The 26,415-nt window shown below is 43.1% G+C and overlaps 1 protein-coding gene across 2 annotated transcripts in view; it reads right to left on the minus strand.

Moving 5' to 3' along the window:
- Window positions 1-1,998: 1,998 nt before the first annotated feature.
- Window positions 1,999-26,415, minus strand: part of PRR35 (proline rich 35) — a 59,709-nt gene continuing 35,292 nt past the window's right edge. The window contains exons 2-3 of one of the 2 annotated variants that reach the window (XM_033914753.1): window positions 7,093-8,842; window positions 1,999-3,739 (exon numbers count right to left, since the gene is read on the minus strand). In XM_033914753.1, the coding sequence (XP_033770644.1) occupies window positions 2,848-3,739; window positions 7,093-8,723 (2,523 nt within the window). In that variant the 5' untranslated portion in view covers window positions 8,724-8,842 and the 3' untranslated portion in view covers window positions 1,999-2,847. Of the gene's footprint in view, window positions 3,743-7,092; window positions 8,843-26,415 lie in introns of both variants that reach the window. The other variant, XM_033914752.1, reaches the window with a different exon arrangement.

A 26,415-nucleotide genomic window follows, 5' to 3' on the forward strand; every position in this document is an offset into this window, starting at 1 on the left:
AAGGAAAGGAATGGATGAATGGTGGGCTCTAATGGAGGATGAAATATAGGGGAGAAAAGGAGTTGCAAAAGAAAGATATGGGCTTTGACAGAAGGTAGCTGGGAAAGGAAACAGAGACAGTGAAAGGAAGTGCAACTTTGCAGAAGGAAAAAGAAACTAAGAGCAGGGAGAAGAGGACATGAAGAGGATGCCCAGGTTAGATTAGGGGGAGGAGCTGAGCAAGCAGATACAGATTGAGACGGGGGACGAGGGACTGCAAAAAAAGATATGGGCATTGGAGTTATGAGAAGGCTATGAGGGGGGAGGTGCATTTAGGTATATAAAGAGGGCTGGGACAGAGTTGCTTGTGACTACAGTAGAAGAGGTCTTCATAGGGGAGGTAAGCTGAAAGAAAGGCATGAGATGAGGGAGGATCAGGTGGGAAGAGGCACGAAGAGATGAGACTTGAAGAAGATGAAAGAAGGTACGCTCTGGAGAGAGAAACTGTAGACAGTAAACAGATAGGGTAACAGTCCCTCAGCTCAGGAACTGTGAGCTCAGGGTGACTCAGATTCTTCACTTTCCATACATCTAAGGAGCTGAGCAAGCATGTAAGCAGTGGTAAAAGCTTGCCTGAAGGCATCAGCAGCAAGAGGTGGCGGCAATAGGACTCCATAAGCGGGAGTAGAGAAAAGGAGGCCTCATCAGCATTGCTAGCTAGACATTGGAGGAGAGCATCAAATTTGAAGTCACTCAGTGCAGTCAAAAACCTTACACTGGCCCTGAGATGTCTTTCCTAGCTTAGACATATTCCATTTCTCAGCAGTATAAGGCAGAGCTCTAGCTTTGTACCTATGCCCCACCCCAAGCATTCTACCATGGCCATATAAGTGCTGTGTTCAACCTGGACTCTGCTCTTTCTCTCCATTAACTTAAGGAATGTACTATACTGCAGAGCTTCCATTAACTATGGAGGGACTGCACTCATATACCTCAGAACTTGGACATGCTCTATCTCTCAAAATAGTGCTTGATATTATCAAAACCAAAAATAACATTTGACATGGTTTAGTGCAGTGGTCTCAAACTCAAACCCTTTGCAGGGCCTCATTTTGAATTTGCAGGTTCTTGGAGGACCTCAGAAAAAAAAATAGTTAACGTCTTATTAAAGAAATTACAATTTTGCATGAGGCAAAACTCTTTATAGTTTATAAATCTTTCCTTTTGGCTAAGTCTTAATAATAATATTGTAATTTATAGCTAAAGAGACATATGATCAAGAAACTGTTTTATTTTACTTTTGTGATTATGATAAACATACCGAGGGCCTCAAAATAGTACCTGGCGGGCCGCGAGTTTGAGACCACTGGTTTAGTGGAATAATCAAGATCAGTCCAAATTCATTATTGTTAAGAAGATGGTTGGTTATCATTTAATACTCCTTCCCAGTATTCACAGCTGCTGTTATATAGTGTTCTCCACAGCAGCAGGAGGACCCAAAGGAAAGGGGATCTTTGTTCTTGGTAAATATTATTGGTAAATAAATATCATCAGCAAACTAATGATGAGTTCATTATTGAGGAAGAGCCTGCATGAAACATAGCACCTCCAAATGCCCTCTATTTCTTTCTGTAGCATGGATGTTTTGTGAATTTTTGCTGTAAAGAGTTTTTTGCGCTTTGTTCATAGGGGCCTGCACCTACACCTTAATTCAGCTTTTTACCATAGAGCCTTAAACAAGTGCCTGGTATTCACTTCTCATTCTCCTGCCTCTGTCTTCCTTCCTTAATTTTTTCATCTCTAACTCCCATTTTGATGCAAAGTGCTAATGTGTGAAATAAATATAACCTTTATTTATTTATTCAATTTTTTATACTGTTCTCCTAAGGGAGCTCAGAATGGTTTACAACATGAATTTATTCAGGTACTCAAGCACTTTTCCCTGTCTGTCCTGGTGGGCTCACAATCTATCTAATGTACCCGGGGCAATGGGGGGGGGGGATTAAGTGTCTTGCCCAGGGTCACAATGAACAGTGTAGGTTTAAACCCACAACCTCAGAGTGCTGAGGCTGTAGCTTTAACCACTGCACCACTCTCTCCCCAGATTATTGCCCAGAGATGTGCTATAGTTGTTGGAAGCATAGATGTATAAAAGGGCTGCTTCTCCTTTATTAGGAGAGCTCCTGATAGCCCTCAATTAAATCAGACTGCAGTGTATTGCAGTCTTCCAAGTTGGAGGTGTGAGCATGAAAACAATGAGAAGATGATCTATGGCTCTCATCCCTTGCACCTCTCAGGGCACAATACATGTAGGAGGAAGTTGAAGAACTGTAGATTTAGCTCTTAGTGCAAATTGAGAAATTCATATTTCCCAAGGTGATCTATAGTATTTTACTGCCGCTTCCAAACCAGGTGTTGATCTCAAATGTGTGCAGAGTATGCAAGATTGTCAGTGAGAGCGTTCCTTCATTTAAAAGCAAGAATCTTATGTAGCCATTTGGTTCTGCTAGCAAGAAAGGAAATCTTATCTTGAGTCACTGCTGTCATTGCCTCTAAATCTAGCATGATAACACCTGATAGCCAAAATTACAAAATGCTGTTTACACCTGATATGCATAGATTCTCTTTTAATTAAATATATTCTTTGGGTTGTAGAATATACATGAGTCAAAATACTCAATGCACAACAGTTACAGGTGGAAAAGGAGCTGGGTGAGGTTCAGTAATATAGAAAGTTGTAAACTGTGTTGCTGTTTGATTTGACATCTATTGCGTCATTTTTGGTAGAGGAAGAGAATCATCTTATTTGGCTATATAAATGGTTCTGCAGTAAATTTTGGAAATGTCAATGACCGTTTCTTAAAAGTGTTAGTCTGTATTTATAGGATTGTGAAGACAGATGGTTTCAGACTCACCGAGGCTACTGCCTCCACATGATATGGAGTGATGCCTATCTCCATTGTTAATTTGTTCTTCTGCTGGAAGAAATTGCTGGTGGCTTTGGGTAGAATTGCTAGATTTCCCATCTGTGCACAGCAGGACACTAGAGTCAGCCTCACACTTGGTGGTTTGGCTGTAATAGGGTTCCATCACATGATGCAGCTCCAGAGGAACATTGATAAAAGCCGAAGTCTGTTCCTTCATTGTGCCATGGTGTACCATGGAGGAAGGTTGCTGGTTTTCTGACTGCTTTACTTTCATCAGAAGATCAAAGGTTTTAGTCTTTGCCTCTGGGAGATAATTTGACATTTTGTCACCATTTATAATTTCCCCAGCAACACTGAGCCTGGTATTGGTGTCATAGTCTTTGTATTGGATTCTTGAATCCTCATGGACTGATTTGGATTCCTCATTTTTGATCTGGTAGCCCTTTTCAAATCCACCCTGGGACCTTTTCACAGAGAGGTCTAAGGGTATCTCTAACATCTGATGGATATGGTAGAGCTCCTTTCGAATTTTGATTAGCTGAGCCTGCATTTCTTTTTGTCCAGAGTTATTCTCTTTTGCCATATCAGAAAGTTTATTTTCCACTTCTTGATATTCTTCCAGAGTGTTTGATAGATCCCAGGTGAGCATAGTGGCAGCTTCTGAATCTTTTGAAATTCTGGGTACTTGATTCTGCTTATAGGCTGACTGGCCATTTGTGGTGATTACAGATTCTGGACAGATGGCCTTTTCTTGAGTTTCAGCCAGAAGTAGGATTTTACCTTCCTGTTTCCATTGGTCAAGAGACTTTAACAATTGTGGAGTGTCTTGCAAACTACTGAAATAAAAAAAAAATAATTTAAACAAATACATATTATAATCATGATACCAGAAACTAAAGAGAAGCGGGCAAAATGAACTCCATGTGGTAGAGATTTTGACCATTAATAATGACTAGTTAAAAATAGTAAAGTCAGTGAAAACAGTAGACACCATAATGCTAACAGTCAACAATGAAAAATCTGTGATAACGTATGAGTGCAACCCCTGCCAACCAATAAGGACGTTTCCTGTCATCATGAGCACTGAAGTTTTTGGAGACAGTCAGTAGGCATGGGTACGAGGTTCCTAACTCATGATGTTGAGAAGAAGAAGATATGGTTTTCTCATTGAATTATTATATATGTGATGATATATATATGTGATGGAGGGGCATTTTCGATAGGATGTTTAGGTGCAACTTTGAATGTTTCTGCAAGGACATCCAAAGGTTGGGTCAGGAATATGACCATTTTTGAAACCACAAGACATCTATCTCTTTTTTATCGAAAATGACTCATCTAGATGTTCTGGCCCGTAGGATGTCTATCTTTTTTGGCCATTTTCAAAAATCAAAATGTCCAAATGCAAAACAACCAAAACAAGCCCATTTGGACATGGTAGGGGCCAGTATTTTAATGGAATGGCCCACAGACATTGCCAACAGAGCAGTAGGGCACCACAGAGAGCACTGCTATAAACTTCACATAAAGGGTGCCAGATATACATGTCACCATAACCCCTTTATAGTGTTAAGCCCCCTTATAATAATAATAATAATAATTTTATTTTTATATACCGCCCTACCGCTTATAGTGTTAAGCCTTCCAAAACTCCCCCCAAACCTACTATATCTACCTGTCTACCACCCCAATAGCCTTTATGGCTGCAAGTATCATCTACATAGCAGTACAATATTTTTGTGTGGCTTATGCTGAGCTCACACTTTCCACCGATGAAAACAAAAACTGTGGATACAGATGTTCTGGAGGTAATTTATTAAACACTGACATATAAAACCATGAAAATTAAATTAAAAAAGTACAATGGTAAAAAATTCTGTGATAAAAATCCAACCGGGACCCTACACAGTCTGTGTTTTGGAGAACATGCCTTCCTCAGAGGTCCTAAAAGGAAGAGGTAATGATGAATAATGATAAAGAGAAAGATAAAAAAATGAAAAGATAGAAAGATAAGAAGTGGCTGTGATGCCAATCTGGAGCATGCATATTAGTGTCTATACTCGACTGCAAGATAAAACAAGTGAGCCAAGTGTGACATGCTATATACAGAGGCTTGATCATTGGGTCTCCCCATTTTTCTTTGTTGGGCTCACACTTTCCACCATAAATGTAATGGGTAGGGTAGGATATGGACCCAGATCCCCTCACTGCCTACCTGGCTACTCCAGATACCTGTTTACTGCTCTACTAGGATTTTCCATAATATCTGCAGCTGTCATAGAGGCTGGTATGTAATAATAATAATAGTGATAATGATAATAATAATCAGTAATCGTATATTCTGCTATTTTTCATTCAGATTCAAAGCGGATTACAACAAGAAAATCCCTACATTAAGGAGAGCACATATACTTATTACACAAAGAAATAAAATATCAAGAATAACATTTATTAAAAATTAGGTCTTTAAAGTTTTACAAAAAGTAGTACAATGGAACCTTGGTTTGCGAGCATAATTTGTTCCAGAAGCATGCTAGTAAACCAAAGTGCTCATATATCAAAGCGAGTTTCTCCATAGAAAGTAAGGGAAACTCGGATGATTTATTCCACATTCCAGAAAGACACCCCACCCCACACCACCCCCAGGAACCAGCTTCCCCCCCCTTACCTCACGCGGACACCAACACACAGCACTAGCCTAAAGGACATACGCGTTCCGGTGCCGGAAGAGTCTGCTGCTGATCTATGCTGGACTGCTGCGGGGCCTTGAGCATCTGCGCATGCTCAAGACCTTCTGACTCCCACTCTCTCCGATGCTCAAGGCCCTGCAGCAGCCCAGCATAGATTAGCGGCAGGTGCAGCAGGCTCTTTCAGCACCGGCACACATATGTCCTGTGGGCTGGTGCTGCGTGTCAGTGTCCGCTCGAGGTAAGGGTTTGGGGGGGTGGGCCGTGGGGGGGTGGGGGCGAAGCCGGTTCCCGGGGGTGGGGTGGAGCCTTGCATATCAAGTCAACGCTTGGTTTGCGAGTCAAAGTTTGCAGGAGTGTTTTTCTCGTCTTGCAAAACACTCCCTAAATGTAATCCCCATCTTTATTTTTATATTGTAACTTCTTGCCCATCTCTTTCCTATATGTTTCTAGTATTGTCAAATTTGTCATAAGTTCAGTCAACAATCTTCAATGTATTGCTTTTTAAATTGTAATTTTTATTATGTACATCGCTTTGAATTAAGATAAAGCGATTAATCAAAACTGAATAAACTTGAAACTTGAAACTTGAACTTGACTGTGTATGAATCTAGGCTTCTTATATATAATGGAAGACTGTTCCACATCTGAACAGCCTGATATGAAAATGATCGTACCAATTGACTCTTCCTAATTACTCTAAAAACAATTGTAAACTGAAGTTTAAAACTACAGTTACTCCATGCAGTTTATTTCATATCTTTGGGGGGGGGGGGAGAGAGGGTCAGCGACCACTAGGGGAGTGTGTATGGCGGAGGGGTCATGCCTTCACACATCCAGTGGTCATCTGGTCAGTTTGGGTACCTTTAAAGCCATTATGTGCTTTTTAAAACTCTGAACGTTTAAATGATGCCCGGGACATCTTCAAAAAGGTTTGATTATCCCTGCAAGATGTACAAGTCCTAACATCACCCTAATCCCATCCAAATCATGCCTCTAAAATGCCCCCTTAAGATTTAGACATACTGGAAGGAAAATGACCTGCAAGACATCTAAAAAATCAGTTTTTAAAATCAGCACTTGGATGCTTTGGCAATTAAAGTGTCCAAGTGAATCTTGCTGTTCAGAATGGTATTCCTGTTTTAACTTTCATGATCATAATTATTTACCAGTCCCTTTATTAAAGTGTGGTAAGATGTTGCACTTACAGGACTTTAACAGCAAATATCGATGCTCAGGAAGTGCAAAGGCCATGCAATAACTGTTGAGGGCATGCCAGGAATGTCCTCTGCAGTTGCCACACTGAAAAATTCCTTATTGCCCATTCTCCTTGCATAACTCACCCAATTCTAGCATGCAGTTAATAGATGAATTAGTGCATGATCATTGTTATGGTTTTGTAGTAACAGCTATCCCACTTGTGCAGTAACTGCTTAACACACTTACAGTATATAAAAGGAATCCAAGACATAACTTAAACAAGAACAATGACATCTCACCTAGTATGGTCACTGATTTCTGTAGCAACCAGTGATTTAGATGCTATGTGATCCTTCAGCAAATTAAGTTCACCTCCAAAAAGAGATTTCCGCTTTAGAGAGTTTGTTAGGCTCTCAGAGTTGCTCAAACATGTGGCCATGGTTGACTCAGCCTTCCCCATGTTGGAGAGTCTAGAATTCTCTTTGAATGAATCCTTGAATATATCAGACAGTGAATATCTGCTTTGGATATTGATGTCCAGATCTGCATTGATTACATTGTCATAGTCTGACCATTTCTTCTCTTCAGCCTCAGTTGGTGCTGCTTGAAGGTTCTCTAGTGATGGCTTTCCTTGTAAGCTTGTAGCCCAAGTCTGTACTACTGGACCTTTATGTAGGGCAATCTTTTGTGGCTCGCTGGGTGATTTATCATTTGGAGAAGTGGATATTGATGTCCTAGGCTGCTGCTGTTGCATATTTTGTTTGCCTGTAGCTATCTTGTCTTCAGATGATCCAAATATATGTTCAAAGAGCAAGGGATAATAGAACCTTGGAAGAAAGGCAGGCCTCTCTGGATTCTGAAGGGTCTGGAGATGAGTAGAGTGTGGATGCATTAGTTGGGCAGCAGAAGCTAAGAAAGGAATCTGGGTCAGATGTGGCTGTGGTGTTGCACTGTTGGCTACAGTAGGACCAAAATAGGAAAAGTTAGGATTCAATGGGTAGTTAATTCCCAATAAGGAGAGGTTCAGTCTCTGGGTTTCCTGGTAGTCACTATAAGAAGGAGGAGGGTAACATGGGATGATATTGTTTTTTGTGCATGGGGAGGCAGCATTTGTTCTGTTCCTTCTTTGCCTATCTGTGAACAGCTTCCATTGTTCCATCAAAATCCCATTGCTTCCTTGGCATTTCTTTGGAACTTTGCAGTTCTTTGGCTTGAATTCTGATTCTGTATGCAGTGGCTCTTTGCCCTTCATGACATTTTTTTGTAGAGAGTAAACATCAGTTATGATAAATTCTGATTCTGTGTCTTTGCAAAATTTGTCTCTTTTGTTCTTCAATTCAAATACAAGGGTGTTAACATTGGGATCTGCAGGGTCATTGGGATGATAATTTGCTCCCATAGCTCTCCCTTTTTTATCTCTTGGGTCTGTTTCTTTCAGTTGTTCAGCAGTCCTGACATTATCTTCTTCCATCTCTTGGAACTGGTGCAGTTCCTTATGCATCTGTTTAGAAGATAGAACGTCTACCCCTGATTTCTCATTGTCCACCATGTCTCCATGAGAAACATGCATTGTGTCCCTTATACCAGCTATAATAGCTGTGGAATCACAGGTCTCTTGGTTATTCACTTGGCCTCTAGGGTGCCTAGAGGCCTCAGTTGCTTGAATGAGATGAAGTTCTGGGTGGAGGAGGTTGCCTTTTTTGTAGGGCCAATCAGATTCAATGAGTAGGGAGAGTGAGTTCTTGCATAAACTATATTTCATGTGATTGTAGAGGTGGGATTTCTCCATGCAGGTAAAGGGGCATTGAAAGCATTTGTAATTATAGGGTTTCCCCCAGGGGCGTGGGATATAATGGGGCTTCTTGGGTTTACGCTCCTTGTGCTTATACACAGAAGTCAGGTTGCAGCTGTCACCATCCTCCTTTGACATGACTGATGGCTCTGACTTTGTCACAATTATCACTTAGAAAAGGCTCTAGCAAGGAAAGTGTTACTGCTCTTCTGAGAGCTGGTGTTGTGATGCCACCTTTCTGGAGACCATTGCACACTCTAAAATAAAGGAAAGTAATAGTTATAAGAAGTGATTCAACATTTCCCAGACAAAACGAATTGTAGATAGATTTGGACACATTTAGAAAGACTAATTCAACTATAAGTTAAAATAGATTTCCCAGAATGCCATAGAATTTTCTAAATAAAGTTTGTGATGTACCATAAACCTGTATGCCCACTTCCCAGTTGTATGGTAGATCTCAAGATATGCCTCCCTTCAATCTTACAGGACTCAAGATTTGCAACCCTTCTATCATCTATTCTAGAACTCATGACTTGCGTTCCTTTCCTCTCATGAAACTGAATTAAAAAAACAAAGGGATATAGATATATTGGATACATAATACCACTCAGAGCTCAAGATATTCATCTTTTCTATCTTGCAAAATCCTGTATGAGTATTATTTGTACCCTACAAAAACTTCTACCATTATATACATATTCCCACAAGCTGCAAAAGAGAGAGAGAGTGAGCTCTAGGAGTTATGAAGAATTTCAATTATAAAAATACATATATAGTCATCTGTGGATAGGAAATCTGGATTAAGGTTATAGGGGCTGATGTAATAAGTTATGCTATCCTTTAGGTCGGCAGTTTAGCAATGCTAACTTAATCCCAATGCAGTAATGGTTTTAGAATTGGTCAGCTAGTGGCAGGGCTGGCCCTGATAAGGGGTATTCTTCAACACTCTTGCACTAGCATGGAAACAACTTATAGAACCCACTAGTCTAGTGATGGAAGAAATGCAGTTGCACATTTTGGAAGTCAATGGCAAATTGGAGGCAAGATGTGACATTTTTTCTCATTTCAAAATGTTCTAGCACAGAAGAGCAGAAGGACCGGAAATACATTGTCTTGCCTTTTGGTACAGGCTTTTGACCTTGAGTAAAAAGAAACAATAGGAGTTGATGTTCAGCTGGTGGTTCTCAGTGTTTCCTGACCATCACCAGTGTTATGCCCAGAAATTCAATGCTGGGCCATGTCCAGGCTTCAGCTTTGAATTTCTGGGTTTGTGGAGCTGGCTAAAGCTTAGCCAATTAAGTTTGATATTCAGCATTTAACTGGCTATGGGGCAACACATCAAGATGACTGACTTTTATGAGGTCTTATTTATGTGGTGACCTTGGCTAGTTAAGTGTGAATATTGGTGCTTAACCGATCAAGTGTGATTATGCCTCCAGAATACCCCGAAAATAGTCAGTTTTGAGTTTGGTGCTAATCGGACATTTTCAGCAGCACTAACCAGTTATGTTCTACTGAAAATGTCTAGTTAGGTCTGAACAAGAGACATAACCAGTTAGAAGCCATTTCTGGCTGGTTAAATTGTTTTGAATATCAACCCCCTTAATCCTGTGGTGCAAACCATATGATATATTATTTGTATGAAGAGTCTGAGTTGGTCTTTGAAGTGTTCCTACATCAGAGAACCTAGGAGATTTTCTTGCCCGTTTCCAATACACAACACCCCCTCCCCTCCTCCACTTCTTGCCAAATAAGACATAGAGAATATCACTCTACGAGGAGAAGCTGTACTGCTAGGGGACTTCAATATACCTGATGCAGACTGGAATTCATTTTCAGCGACAACCAGCGGTAGCAGGAGGCTATTAACCTCCATAAAGGGAGCACGTCTCAAACAAATGGTAACGGAGCCCACTAGGGCCCAGGCGATCCTCGACCTGGTACTCACCAACGGGGAAAGCGTCTCAGAGGTCTCAGTAGGAGATACGCTAGCCTCCAGTGACCACAACATAGTATGGTTCAACCTTAGGAAAGGCTTCCCTAGATCAAACACGAAAACAAAGGTACTCAATTTCCGGGGCACAAACTTCGCAAGCATGGGAGATTTCGTCCATCGGACGCTGCAGGACCAAGCGGAGACCGATGATGTAGAAGCTAAGTGGTTAACACTGAAATCAACCATACATGAAGCAACTAGCCGCTTCATAAAATCAGTAAATAAACGACAAAGAAACAATAAACCCCAATGGTTCACCGCGGAGATCTCGCACCTCATTAAGGAGAAGAAAAAAGCGTTTCTCTCCTACAAGCGCACGGAGAAAAGAGAGGCAAAAGTAGAATATAGGACCAGGTCTACAGCGGTCAAAATGGCAGTTAGGGAGGCAAAACTTTGAGTGGAAGAAATTCTGGCAAAAAACATTAAAAAGGGGGACAAATCCTTCTTCAGGTATATTAGTGACAGAAAAAGGAACACAGGCGGGATAGTACGCCTTAGAAGACCGGACGAAGTTACGTGGAAGCAGATTCCGATAAAGCCGAACTACTGAATGAATACTTCTGCTCAGTTTTCACCTGTGAGGCACCGGGACACGGTCCGCAGTTGAAGGCAACACAAAGCACAGAAGACCCGTTTCAGAATTTTGAGTTCACACCAGGTGAAGTTTACAGTGAACTGGCAAGACTCAAGGTGAACAAAGCCATGGGACCAGACAATTTGCACCTAAGAGTGCTCAGAGAATTGAGCGATGTCCTGGCGAAACCGTTGGCTGAGCTATTCAATCTCTCCCTAAGTAAGGGGAAAGTTCCCCTGGACTGGAAATTAGCTAATGTCGTTCCTCTGCATAAAAAGGGTTGCAGGGCAGAGGCTGCGAATTATAGACCGGTGAGTCTCACATCAATAGTGTGCATACTCATGGAAACACTAATTAAAAGCAAATTGGACACGATCTTGAATGAAGGGAATCTTCGGGATCCCAGTCAGCATGGATTCACCAAGGGTAGGTCCTGCCAATCCAATCTCATCAGCTTCTTTGACTGGGTAACAAGAAAGTTGGACTTGGGAGAGTCTTTGGACGTCGTGTACCTTGACTTCAGTAAAGCTTTTGACAGTGTCCCACACCGCAGGCTGCTAAGCAAGATGGAATCAATGGGGTTAGGAGAGACACTAACTGCATGGGTCAATGATTGGCTGAGTGGCAGACTTCAGAGGGTGGTGGTTAATGGTACCCTCTCTAAAACATCAGAGGTGACCAGTGGAGTGCCGCAGGACTCGGTCCTGGGTCCACTCCTTTTCAACATATTCATAGGGGATCTGACTCAAGGGCTTCAAGGTAAAATAACACTATTCACCGATGACGCCAAACTATGTAATATAGTAAGTGAATGCAGTTTACAGAATTATATGGCGCAGGACCTGCTTACATTGGAAAGTTGGTCCTCAACCTGGCAGCTAGGCTTCAATGCTAAGAAATGTAAGGTCATGCACCTCGGAAGCGGAAATCCATGCAGGACGTACTTCTTGAACGGAGAAACTTTAACTAGGACTTCAGCAGAACGAGATTTAGGAGTAATCATCAGTGCAGACATGAAAACTGCCAATCAAGTGGAGAAGGCTTCATCTAAGGCAAGGCAGATATTGGGTTGTATCAATAGAAGTTTCGTCAGCCGAAAGCCTGAAGTCATAATGCTGTTGTACAGGGCCATGGTGAGACCTCATCTGGAGTACTGTGTGCAATTCTGGAGGCCACATTACAGTAAAGATGTGCGCAGAATTGAATCGGTTCAACGTTCGGCCACCAGGATGATCTCGGGGCTCAAGGGTCTCTCGTACGAAGAGAGACTGAACAAATTGCAGCTCTACACTCTCGAGGAACGTAGGGAGAGGGGAGACATGATCGAAACATTTAAGTACCTCATGGGACGTGTCGAAGTGGAAGATGATATTTTCTTTCTCAAGGGACCCTCGGCCACAAGAGGGCACCCGCTCAAACTCAGGGGCGGAAAATTTCATGGCGACACCAGAAAGTATTTCTTCACAGAGAGAGTGGTTGATCATTGGAACAAGCTTCCAGTGCAGGTGATCGAGGCAGACAGCGTGCCAGACTTTAAGAATAAATGGGATACCCATGTGGGATCCCTACGAGGGTCAAGATAAGGAAATTGGGTCATTAGGGCATAGACAGGGGGTGGGTAAGCAGAGTGGGCAGACTTGATAGGCTGTAGCCCTTTTCTGCCGTCATCTTCTATGTTTCTATGTTTCATCTTCTATGTTTCTATGTTTCTAACCAGGATGAAAGGGAAACAGGAAAGGAGAACAAGTGAAAGTGTAATGAGAGGAAGGGGAAGGGATTTTGCTCACACTTTTTCAGTTGTAGCTTAAGTTAAGTTACATTCAGATATAGTAACTATTTTCCTGTCCCCCAGACAGTTTATAATCAAGGTCAGTACCTGAGGCAAAGGGGGTTAAGTGACTTGCCCCAATATCACATTGAAGAAACACTGGGATTTGAATCTGGTTTCTCTGGCTCTCAGCTCACTGCTCTAGCCAATAGTCTTTTGCTAATGGCCAGAAAGCTGAAATTCAGAGGCTAGATAAATAAAATGCCAATGTCGAGCCAGAGAGAGAAAAGAGAGGAGAAAGAAAGATAAAGGAGACAGGTGTCTGGGTTTTTAAGGTGTCTTTTATTTTTAAGATAGTTGTTTGTATATTTTCTTGGTCTGTTAAATTTCTCTACCTGCCACAACACACATTACCTCCACTGGACTGTCAGATGAGTCATTATGGGAGCATGCCTGGGAGGTTGGTGCACCTGTGCTTGGGAATTGCATTATTCCTACCCTGTCTCTTTGAGAGCAATTGTACAATGAACTGGACAAGAGCAGCAGGACAGGCAGAGGCAGACATAGGCAGACAGTTCAAAAGAGAATGGAGGAATAAAAAAGAGAGAACAAGTAAAGAAGCTAGAAGAATGGGAATAAAAAAGGAAATAGAAAATGAGAGGAAACTAGAAATAGAGGAATGTAAAAGCTGGAGAGAGAGAAAAAAAAAAAGTGGAGGGAGAACAGAGAGGGAGGAAAAAAGAAGGAGCAGATGGGTCAACCACTCTGTATATGTCTGTTGTTAGGCACTGTTTGTCTAATTTTAATGTTTGATACTATCTGCTTAGAAAATATTTTGAATTTCTGGGTATAGGGAGCTGGATAAAATATAGCCAGTTATAAATAACTGCCTAAAGGCAGGACTGCATTTTATGTGGTCCTATTTATGCAGTCCTTTTAACCAGTTAAGTGCCACCTCCACCCCTGAACAGAAATCCCAACTGTCCCCGTCAAAATTCCACCCGTCCCCGTGAGGAATCCCTCCATCCCCACCCATCCCCGCAAGAAATCCCTCCGTCCCCACCCGTTCCCGCGAGGAATCGCCTCCATCCTCACCCGTCCCCTTGAGGAATCCCCTCCGTCCCCGCCCGTCCCTATAAACTTCAGAAATAGTTATTTCATTTAATTATGCTACTGAATTAAAGGCTCTGGTAGAGACCCATTTACAAATAAGCAAAGACACTTTATTAATTTGGAGATATTAATTGGGAAGAATACATACTTTGTAAACGGGTTTCTACCAGAGCCTCTAATGTAAATATACAATATAAATAAATACTCAGCTGATGAGAACCCCGAAGCTGTCAGCTGAGGACTTCCTTTGCAGTTGGCCGGGGGTCCCTTTTGCCAAGCTTGGCAGGCAGCAGTACCGTCCCTGAGCCACAGATGCTAGCACCTCAGTGGCTCATGGATGTTGCTGTGCTTGGTGGAGTGGAGTTCTGGCCGTCTCTAGAGGAAGTCCTCTGCTGGCAGTGCTTGGGTAACTCCACCAGTCACAGCAAGGGTCAGCAAGTACTTCAACACTGTAGAAATAAAACCAGAAATGCATTTCCTTTTCTTTTCAACACAATACAAAGACATCTGCTATATACATTTCCCAAAGCTAACATATTGAGTCCTCCCACCTTTGTTCCAGGTCTTTCTGTCTGTCTCACTCTTTGTCCTCCCTCTCCCCAGGGCCTGGCATCTCTCTCTCCTCAGTTCAGTGTGTTTCCCCTCTCTACCCCCTCTAGTCCAGCATCTGCTCTGTCTTCCTCCTTTTGGTTTAAGTCTGCATTCCAGCCCCTCCTCAAGGTCCTTTTCTGTCTCTCCTCCTCTCCCCCCCCCCCTGTCCAGATCCAATGTCTCTAGGGTTTACAGTCAGCTAAACTCTAGGTTAAGTGGGATATTCAGTATTTAACAGACTATGGTGAATGACATCAAGGAAGGATTGGGTTTTAAGCATAGTCCCATTGACTTTGGCAAGTTAAGTCTTGAATATCAGTCCTTTACTAGCCAAATGCTCACTCCAGCCACAGAATGTCCCCAACATACCTGGTTTTCAGTGATCCAGAGCCATTTAGGGACAGTGAAATCGCTGTAGTTTGTGAACCAAACCACTCCCCCCTCAAGACAACCACCTCTTTGGTGATTACAACGAGCTTTGGAAATGCTTAAAATCACCGAACTTAGCCCTGAAACAAAGCTTATTTAAAAGCTTATTTTCCTCTTAAAGCGTGGAGTAAGGTAGCTCCTCCTTGCCTAGGCCCAGTGAACTGTCTCTATCCCTGACCTCCTTGCGACCTGGATTACATTGCTTCCTACTGCTGGAATGGAAACAGATCTGGGACTAGAGCTTTGGTATCCCTGAGAGGTAACAAGCCCCTCCACAAGCCCACACTCCTCCGCAGTGTTTCCATCCACAGGAATTTGTGTCAGAGGAGGCGGGGCACGGCAGATGGAAGGTTGTGGGGCGGCCGCTGGTGGATTGTTTACAGTTGCTGCCAGCAACCCACAGCAAGTTTGGAGCACTGCAGGGGAGGTGAGAAGAGGAGGAGAGAGGGAAGTGATAAATGCAGGCTCCAAGGCACCGGGAAGAGGGTGAAAGTGCAGAGCCTATGCTTGAGAGGAGGGCTCTGCACCAGCTGAGCTGGCGGGGGGACAACCGGGTGCTAAGGAGAACACTGCTCGTCTTCCATTTCCTGCCTGCCATGCCGCAGCACACATAGCCGACCAGAAGTCTTCCTTAAGCCCTCCTTCTGACGTCAGCACCGACATCGGGGAAGATTTCCGATTGGCTATGTGTGCTGCGGCAGGGCAGCAGGAAATAGAAGACGAGCGTCGCAGCAGGGCAGGTAGGAAAATCAGATGTGCCTCGCGCTTGAGTTGTATTGAACCCCGCGAGATCCCCGCAACCCTAGGGGGCGTCCCCACAGGATCCCCGCAACCCTAGGGGGCGTCCCCATGGGATCCCGGTGACCCGAAGGGGGAACCCGCGGGATTCCCATCGTCCCCGTTCAGCTCTCTACCCCTGAAATGCTCCGAAGATAGTCGATTTTGGCTTGAGCGCTAACTGGGCATTTTTTTGCACCTGAAAATGCCCTGCTAGCCCTGACTGTTTAACTTATTTTGAAGATCAGGTTCAAGATTTTTTTTTTTTTTTTTTAAGAATTCATCTGAGGAGAAAAATAGAATATTGATAATGTTTGGAATTTGGAGTAAATTAAGTTATAATCAATAAAATAAATAAATTTTAAAGAGAGGATTGATGAAGATGTATGAGAACGTCTTAGTGCCCTGAGGATGCCAATAGGTACATAAGAATAGCCATATTATGTAGTCCATCTAGCCCAGAATCCTATTTCCACAGTGGCCAATCCAAGTCACAAGTACTTGGCAGAAACCCAAATAGTAGCTTGATTTCTCTCTATTTCTGAAAGATCTGACAATAAGAAGAATTATTTATTTATGTTGAGGGGTATTTGAAGATTATTGATTTATATATACCATCTCTCGATTTAAAAGAACATTTTTTGTATTGAAGTATTTTAGTTTATCCTCCTTTTGCGTTCCAACTCCATCTTTGCCTACCCCTCCCTGCTAGGAAAACTTAAAAAAAAGCCTATGTGACAAAACTATCATATCAAGCATCTCACTACATCCGGAAATTACTCCCCATTATAGGGTCGTCTTTGTCACACATGCTTTTCAGTTGAAGATTAAAAACATATTTGTTCAACAAATTCCTAGTAGAGCACTAAACCCCGTGCCCTCTTTGCATGTCTCTCATTCTTCTCAAGACGAAGGAACTCTCTAGGTACGGACTCATTCCTCCCTTACCGTATCTATGTCTGTACCGAAACCCAAACTCTGTTTATTTCTTGAGTTCTCCTTATATCGCCTTCCCTGTATTGTATTTGACTCAGACCTGCCACGATCCTTTGTTACTTACACTTCTATGTTACTTGCATTGTATCCTCTCCTCTTATGTACGATCCTCTATTTAACCCCTGTTAACCACAACAAAATTCATGGTGTATTGCAGTAAACAAATAAAAGTTCTACACTTACTCCTGCAGTTGACCTGGCGTAAGTCAGCATGCCTAAAGGTTAACACTTAAACTAGTAATTGTATAACAGAATCTGGGGCCCAGATTCCATTATACAAGTCACGATCAAGTCGCTGCATTTTGATGCCTAAATTTTGATGTATTTTTGAGAATTCACTCCTATGTGTCATGTGGATACCGCTGGCTAACACTGACTTGAGGATGTATTTGCGCTGATATGGCGAAGCATAGTCACGGCCACTGATATTGATACTAGAACTTCAAAGACAGAAAAATATGCCAGCAGATGAAGGAGCATATAGCAGTGCTGGGGGAGGGTGGGGTACAGGGAGGGATGAGTCTGTTCATGAGCTTCACCAGCTGCTGATGGAAACTCAATCAATACAAGTCATTCTTCATGTGCTGTGTTTTTGCTGCCAGGGGCTGTTCCTCAGCTATTAGCAAACACTCTACCCCTGCTGTTTTCATAGCTCTGGGTAATGTGGGCTCATTTGAAGATTTCTAGCATTTATTTTTGTACATGGTGATGGTTATCAACCAGAGCAACATACCAGTATTTGAATCAGTAGTTCAAATGAAGTACTGTTAAAGCTGCCAGAGAGTAAGCAACATGGAGGAGTAGTGAGCCAGAGGTCTTGTCTTAGAGAGAGAGAGAAAAAAAGATATGCTAAATCTACCCCTCACTTGGAAGAGGAGATTTGTTATTCAGACTAGATCGGTATAATTCTATTGATTGTTGGGAAGGAATAGTTGCAAGAGGTCATGGACTGGTAGGCAAGATTTGAGACATCCCTCCAACCTATGAAGAAAAAACTCAGCAATTATATTCAGTAGCACTTCCAGTCATAGCCTAGATATTTTGCAAGTTTAATAGACCGCAAAAGCCACTGTTTTAAAATAACTTTTCAGACCCATGAGAGTGGCCTAAGAGATCTGGCCAATCGGAGTCTTAGGCCACTCCCAATGCATTCCAGAATGCACTGGGAGAGAAACCTAAGATTCCTATTGGCCCAGTGCCTAAGGCCCCTCTTATGGTAGGGGCCTTAAGTGCCTGGGCTAATCAGGGCCTTAGGCCCCTCCCCGGTGCATCCCATGATGCACAGGGAAAGATAAGGCACGCCATTCTTTGGAGACAGGCCTGTTGGCCGGAGGGAATAAGCATCCTTCTGGCCAGCCAATGAAGAAAAGGTACTGGTTGGGGTCCGGGTGGGCTTGGGGAGGGGATTCCAGCAGGAGGGAGTGGGTATCCCTCCTGCTGGGGGATGTCTCAGGGGTGGGGTGGGGGGGTTCCGGCAGTAGGGACTGGGCATCCCTCCTGTCTGGGGATGTCTCAGGGGGGGACAGATTCCCTGCCATGGCCACTAAATTGATCGCTGCAGAAAGATTTCCTTGCCATGATCAGCTCAGCGGCAACGTGATTCTCTAACTGGTGCCTGCAACATGGACGCCAGTTAGAGAATCATGGTGGTTAGGCAGGCTTAGGTGGACAGACGTGATTCTACATTAGTATCCCCTAGTCTTTGTAATTTTTGAAAGAGTAAAAAATCAATTCACTTTTACCCATTTTATATATATCACTGAGGATTTTGTAGACCTCCATCATATCCCTTCTCAGCCATCTCTTTTCCAAGTTGAAGAGCCATGGAGGGCCATTTTCAATAGAATGTCTAAGTCTGACTTTGGATGTTTCCCACAAGATGTCTAAAATCGGAGGCAGAGAAATGGCCATTTTGGAAACTGGCAACACCACAAGATGTCCATTTTCTATTTTTTTTTTAAATCACCTACTTAGATGTCTTGGCTGCCAGGATGTTCAACTTTATTCACCATTTTCAACTACAAAACTGTTCAAGATCAAGACCATTTAGATGTGGGAGGGGCTAGCATTGTAATGGACTGGACACATAGACATACCAATAGAGGGCACTGCTGTGAATTTCACATTAAGGATGCCAGATGTACATCTCACCATATACCCCTTATAATATATGCTGAGCCCTCCAAAACTCCCCCCCCCCAAAAAAAAATACAATACCTACCTGTCTACCACCCCAATAGCCCTTATGGCTGCAGATGGCACCTATAGTAGGATTTTGGTGGATTTTCACACTTTCCACCATAAATGTAGTGGTTAGAGTTTCTTAGGGGCTCGAGTCCTCTCTATGGCTCACTAGCCTTTTCACCAGGTTACTTGAGACACCTGTGTGATGCTCTACTAGGCTTTCCCAAACTTGCTGCTGCTGTTCTAGAAATAGGTATGTACTATTTTTTTTCAGTTTTTTGGGGGTGGGAGCGGGTTAGTGACTACTGGGGGAGTGTGTGGTGGGGGGAGAGGGGTCATAACATAATATGTCCAGGAGTCATCTGGTCAGTTTCGGTACCTTTTTGACACTAAGGCCCTTTTAAAACAGGTCTAGCTCAGAATGTCTAAGTTCCATCCAGAACATCTTGGGAAAGGTTTGATTGTCACCACAAGATGTCCAAGTCTAAGCCTACCCAAAGGCCGCCCATAACATGCCTCCCTTTGGTTCTGGATGCACAGGGACTAGGATGCCTTGCAAGACGTCCATAAAGATGGTTTTCAAAAATCAACATGTGGCCATTTTGGTGAAAAAAGGGGAAGAGTGTGGCACAATGGTTAAAGCTACAGCCTCAGCACCCTGAGGTTGTGAGTTCAAACCCATGCTCTTCAGCTCCCCCCACACATCCCGACCCACCCCCGTGCCTTATCTGAAGAAGACAGCAGGAGGGATGCCCAGTGTTTGTTTTGTTGAAACATGTTTAGCATTTATTCAATAAGAATGCATGCAATTTTGTAAACCGTATAGTTATTATACGGTATAGAAATTTTTAAATAAATAAATAATGGTTTATTAGAGCATATCTGCTTCAACTTAAAAAAGCATCTCTGAACGACAGATGAGATATGTAATTGAAAACTCAATGGAGCATCATTTGACCCCCATAATTCTTAGGGACCAAATGATATCAATCTTAACACCATCTATAGCATGAGATACAGGTATAGAGTATGGAGTTGTATTAGTGAAAATCAGTTCCTCTGTCGTATTCACATTCTATTTCATTTTGTGTCGTGTTAATCAAACTGCCATTTTGTCAAGCTTATTTAATTGTGGAGAATATGTTAGATCCAATGTACTCAGAATTTGAACATCATCCACATATGTAAATGATGTTAATTCTGGTGACTGAATCAAAGTTACTAATGGAGCCAGAAATATATTAAAAAGCTTTGGCCCACATTCAGCCATAGAATACTAGCATCATCTGGTATCTGTGCTGCCTAACATTTATGCATTACCATTACCACCAGATGTAACTGTGGGTGTGTAACTGGGAGCTCCTTATAACAGCAAAGGCAACTTGATCCCTAGCATTTGTACTTGTACTGCAAGACTACCACTAAATCTCACTGGCTCAATTTTGAACTTGATGCCAGCAAGGGGTAGGAGTAAGATTACCATATGGCTCCAGAAAAAGGAATATGGATTGAGACATCCGGGTTTTACTTCCATTGCTCTCAATCCGTTCTCATTTTTCTGGAGCCATATGGTAACCCTAGGCAGGAGGGATTGAGGGATCACTTCTGCCCCAATTCAACTAGATACTAGGGATTGTGTCAAGTGGGCCTGGGGAAGGGGGTTTCCAGCAAGGGGCCTAAAGCAGTGTTCTTCAACCACCGGTCCACCAAAATTTTCTGCCGGTCCACAGGGCCAGCATGTGCATCAGGCCCAAAACAGTGTATCTTCGAGCCAGCACCCTCTTCCTCACTGATTCAGTTGACAAAGCTACAGGCAGTGGCTCCTACGCGTGTCCTGCGCCTGAACTGGAAGCCTTCTCTCTGACGTTGCAACGTCAGAGGGAAGGCTTCCAGATGAGGCACGGGACGCGCAAGGAGATACTGCCCGCAGCTTTGTGCACTGCGTCGGTGAGGAAGAGGGAGCCGGCCTGAAGATAATACCGGGGGCGGCATAAAATGGCCAGGTGAGAGCAGGCCAGAAGGTAAGGCATAGCATGGAGGGAGGGAGATAACAAAGGTAGGAATGATTTTATTTTTGAATTTAGTGATTGAATTATGTCAATTTTGAGAATTTACTTCTGCTGTCAGTGTGCTTTATATAGTTTAATTTTGTGGTAACCATTATGTGTTGTTAATAAGATTATCTGTGTATCTGTGAAAAATGAATGGGAAAAATTGTGTTACAATTAGTACTATTATGGGGGCAGAGTCTGGCTCACGACTTAGCCCAGTGTTCTTCAACCGCCGGTCCACGGACTGCTGCCGGTCCACAGAATAATTCTTTTATTTCTGCCGGTCCATAGGTGTAAAAAGGTTGAAAAACACTGGCCTAAAGTGATTGGAGAGGCCTTGCTGTGGGGGGGAGGGGGGCTTTAGGATGTGTTTGGCTTTAGGAGGAAGGTCTGACTATCACCTGCTGGTCCCTTTAAAAAGTGCCCAGGAGCATCAGGCATCGACATTGTGACCCATTGTTCCTGGGATGATTTTAACAAACCCTGTATGCAAGGTTGATTGCAAGCATTATTCTTGTACCTTGAGAATAACTAACCTGCAGGGTGACAGGTCAAAAGCGCGCAAGACAATCGCGCGCAGACAAAATCGCGCAGACAAATCAGCGCAGCGACAATTCAGCGCAAGACAAGTCAGCGCTAAGACAATCCAGCGTAAGACATTTCAGCGCAAGACAATTGAGCGCAGCAACAACTCAGCACAAGACAATTGCGCGCAAGATAACTCAGCGCAATGACAATTCAGCGCGCCACTAGAGGCCACTTGCCCATTGAAGGACACGTGCACGTACATTACATTACATTACATTACATTAGGGATTTCTATTCCGCCATTACCTTGCGGTTCAAGGCGGATTACAAAAGGTTAGTTTAAAAAAAACAGAGTTACAATGATTAGCTAGAGAGGTAAGTTGTAGATCTTATAGACATTTAGCAGGTTGTTGAGGGTGAGGTGGTTTGTAAAAGAGTTAATAGGTGGTCATAGTGGGAGTTCTTTTGTTATTATTAGTGCAGTAGTGGGTAGATCAAGTGTCAGTTTTAGCGGTCGTGATGTTATTGCTGCTTCAGGAATTTCTTGAAAAGTGTGGTTTTTATTTCTTTTCTGAACGTCCTATAGTCTGGAGTGGTCATCAAGAGGTTGGAGATCTGGTTGTCCAGCCTTGCGGCTTGGGTGGCTAGGAGGCCGTCGTGTAGTTTTGTTCTTTTTACTTCCTTGATTGGGGGGGGTATGAATGGGGCGTGCGTTTTTCTTTGTCTTGTAGTGGGTGCTTGTATGAGGCGATTGTTTAAGTATGATGGACTGTCTCCGTGTAGTGTTTTGAATAGTAATTCAGAACTTATATGCTTTTAAACTCCGTGATGAAACTATATCGCCGGAGAGACGCTGTCAGTGTACACAAATTTTTTCAACTGCCAAATTTGTGTACACTGACAGCGTCTCTCCGGCGATATAGTTTCATCACGGAGTTTAAAAGCATATAAGTTCTGAATTACTGATCACTACTGCAAGTTATGTTTCGGGTCTCCTGAAGAAGGAATCGAAACGGGGCCACGTAGAGACCCCCCACCAGTTATACAGTCAAGTTGAAGCTAAGTCTTAAAAACCCTTACAGCTCATAGAGTGATGTTTGTGTAATAAGAAATAAGAAAAAAAGAAAGAAAGCACTCACACGGAAGATTGCAAGATTGTAACCTTTATTTATTTATTTATTTTGGAATCTAACATGGAGCGTGACCAGCATTGAAACAGTTGCAATGACTGGAAGGTAAACTCTGGTTCATCTTCAGGGGGGAGCGTTCCCTCCTTGTAGAGTTTCACGTCTCTGAGTGACTTACAATTTGTTGGCCACAATCCATGTTTTGGTTACCTGTTTGAATGAGAGGTCAGTTTACATATATTTTTGGATCTAAGCATTTTTCTGACTTCCACTAGTTTTCTAACTAGTAATACCCCGAGATTTCTGAAGGAAATTGCATCCATCTTTGGCATTAACTTAACATTCAATTTTTTTGCTTTCTTCTCTTTAATCTACTTTTCCATGTCTTACCTTCCCTTCCTATCTCTCTCTCCTTCCCTCTCTATTTCCATGATCCAACATCTCTCTCCTTCCTTTCCGCCCTCCCCAGTCTAGCATCTCTCTCTTCTCCTTCCCATAATCTGGCATCTCTCTCTACTACTAGTACTATTATTATTATTATTTTTATAACGCAACCAGACTCCCCTCCTTCCCTTCCATTCCCTGGTATCTCTCCCTTCCTTTAGTCATCTCTCCTCCCCCACCCCGTGTAAAATTTCTCTTTCCCATCCTTCTTTCTGCCCCCTGCAGTCCATCTCTCTTCCCTTTCTCTTTTCTGGCCCCTCTCCCAGTCCAACATTTTTCCCTCCTTTTCACCAGGCCATTTTTTTTCTCTCTTCCTCCTGCATGCTTCTCCTCTGGCCCATCTTCCCTCCCCCAACCAACATCTCAATCTCTCTCTCTCTCTCACTCTCCCTCCATGAGTCCAACTTTTCACTCTCTGCCCTCTCCCCCTTCCCCAGAGTGTAACATTTCTCCTTCCCTCCTTTCTTTCCTGCCCATCCATCTCGCCCTCTCCATGAGTTCAACACTTTCTGCTTCCTGCACACTTTTTCTTTCTGTCCTTGCCTCTTCCCTTGAGTGGTATCCATCCTTCCCACCCCCCAACCCAACATGCTCTCTCCCCATGCACCATCTCATCCTCCCCTCCAGTGTGTAGAATCTTTCCTTTTCCTCCCTTTCTGCTAGGTGCAGCATCACTTCTTCTCCCTTCCTTTTACCTCCCCCCTGTCCAGCAGTACCCATCCCTCCTCCCCCTGTCCAGCATTACCCCTTCTCCCTTCCCTCCTCCTCCTGTCCAGCAATACCCCTTATCTCTTCCCTCCTCCTATCAAACAGTAACTCTCCTCCCTTCCCTTTCCCTCCTTCCCCTATTAAACAGTAACTATTCTCTCTTCCCTTTCCTTTCCCTCCTCAGCAATACCCCTCCTTTCTCTAGCCTAGCGACAGCTCAGTGTGATTTTAACTTAGTCACACAGCTACCACTAGCAGTAGTTTAGCCGTGGTTTCATCAGGTAGCCATGGGGCCTTTGCTAGGCTGGCTTGCCTCTCATCATTGAAGTGGGCCAGCCTAGCAAAGGCCCTGAGGCTGCCTGATGAAACCGCATGTAAGAGGAAAGCAGGAGTCCTGGCAGCATATCGGCAGGAAGATGAAAGTCAGCCGACGCCCGCACCGAGCCTCTCTTCCTACCCAGTGTTCTGCGGCACACTTGAAATCTCCGGAGGCACACTAGTGTGCCGCGGCACAGTTTGCGATACACTGATCTAAATTCATAGCATATGAATACGATATAAAATAGTATCCAAAAACCATGATTTACAAATTTATATTATCCAGGAAAGAAATAATAATTATACCAAAAATATCTTATTTATTCTAATTCTATAAATTATCTTGTGTTAATAAGAAGTGTCATTTCTTAAGTACAAATTTTCAGATCAATAAAATGATATAAAATATGCAATAGTTGATTCTGCTTTCTCTCTAACATTTTCGAGACACAGACAGCAGAAGTCTGTCCAGCAATGGCCTTACGTCCCATCCGGATCTGGGCAGAGTACGGTACTGGGGTTTAAGAAAGGTTTGGACAAATTCCTGCTGGAAAAGGGGATAGAGGGGTATAGATAGAAATTTACTGCACAGGTCCTGGACCTGTTCGGCCGCTGCGTGAGCGGACTGCTGGGCGCGATGGACCTTAGGTCTGACCCAGCGGAGGCATTTCCTATGTTCTTATGTTCTTATCTGTCTTGCCAGGGTAAAGAGAGAAATCCATGTATAGTAAGAAGCTTGGGGTACGACTGGGAAGTGAAAAGTGAAGGATAGGTGGGCAATGTTGCCATCTTAAAAGACAGCTAAGAGTAGAGAGGGTGATACAGAAAGAAACAGGAAAGAGCAGGGTCCCAAGGTAAGAATTTTTTATGCACCATGACAGGGCAGAATTCTAAGGAAGTGTTACCAAAAAAGATGAAGTCATGAATCATCTACAAATGCAACTTCAACATCATCAACCAGTGCCAGGAAAAACATGGAAATGCTGATGAAAATTCACAGGTTACCACCTCACTTTTTAGTGACTGGGTTTCTATCTATTTATCTATAAAAACCCAAACCACGATACAGCAAAAGACAAATCTACTGTATAAACATAGCGCACAGATGGTTTTAGTAGTGAAGGGAAAAAGGGGGCAGCCAATCATGATAAAGCAATAACTTTTAAAATTAACCAACAAACCTGTGCCACGGCCACTAAAATCTGCCAGAGCCTTCTGCTGTGACACAGGCAGATGGGTTAATTTTAAAAGTCATTAATCTATTTCAGGGGTTCTTGACCCAATCCTCGAGACAAACAAAGCCAGTCTGGTTTTCAACATATCCACAATGAATATAGAAGAGCTACATTTGGCATACAGTGCTTCCATCATATGCAAATTTTTGCCATGCCTAAGGTGACCATAGGTCCGTTTTGAACGGGACAGTCCCGTTTTTGGATCCCCTGTCCCGTTGTCCCCACACACAGCTTCGGGACGCCAAAATGTCCCATTTTCAGGGACAGTGTCCCGAAGCTGTGCGCGGGGACAACGGGACAGGCGATTGCTTCCTGTCCCTCCCCTGCCGCGGGACTGAATATTAATAGATGTCCCGTTTTGATGAAAAAAAAAATAAATGGTCACGTTAGCCATGCCATTTGTTGTGGGGGTACTGGAAAGTTGACTAGCTTGGTGTTTAGACTGTAAGCTCTTTTGAGCAGGGACTGTCTTCTTTGTGACTCTGTACAGCGCTAAATATGTCTGGTAGCGCTATAGAAAAAATTATTTATTTATTCAATTTTCTATAATGTTCTCCCAGGGGAGCTCAGAATGATTTACATGGATTTATTCAGGTACTCAAGCATTTTCCCCTGTCTGTCCTAACAGGCTCACAATTTATCTAATGTACCTGGGGCAATGGGGGGATTAAGTGACTTGCCCAGGGTCACAAGGAGCAATATGGGAATAAACCCACAACCAAAGGGTGCTGAGGCTGTAGCTTTAACCACTGCTCCACACTCTCCTCTAATAGCAGTAGGACTGGATTAAGAACTTCTGCTTTATTCTCTGTTTTAAAATTTGGAAGACAGATAAGGTGAAGCATCCAGTGCCTTCCTAGCTCTACTTTGGTCATCGGTGTGGACTCTGTGTCCTCAATGCCTGCTCCACTGAGGCTGGTATGCTTTTCAACATTGTAGTTAACAGGTTTGCTTGGGGCTGAAAAAGGATGGCAAGGACTGAGTTAGA

The sequence above is a fragment of the Geotrypetes seraphini genome, chromosome 11, assembly GCF_902459505.1.
Source record: "Geotrypetes seraphini chromosome 11, aGeoSer1.1, whole genome shotgun sequence".
In the NCBI taxonomy this organism is placed as follows: Eukaryota; Metazoa; Chordata; class Amphibia; order Gymnophiona; family Dermophiidae; genus Geotrypetes; species Geotrypetes seraphini.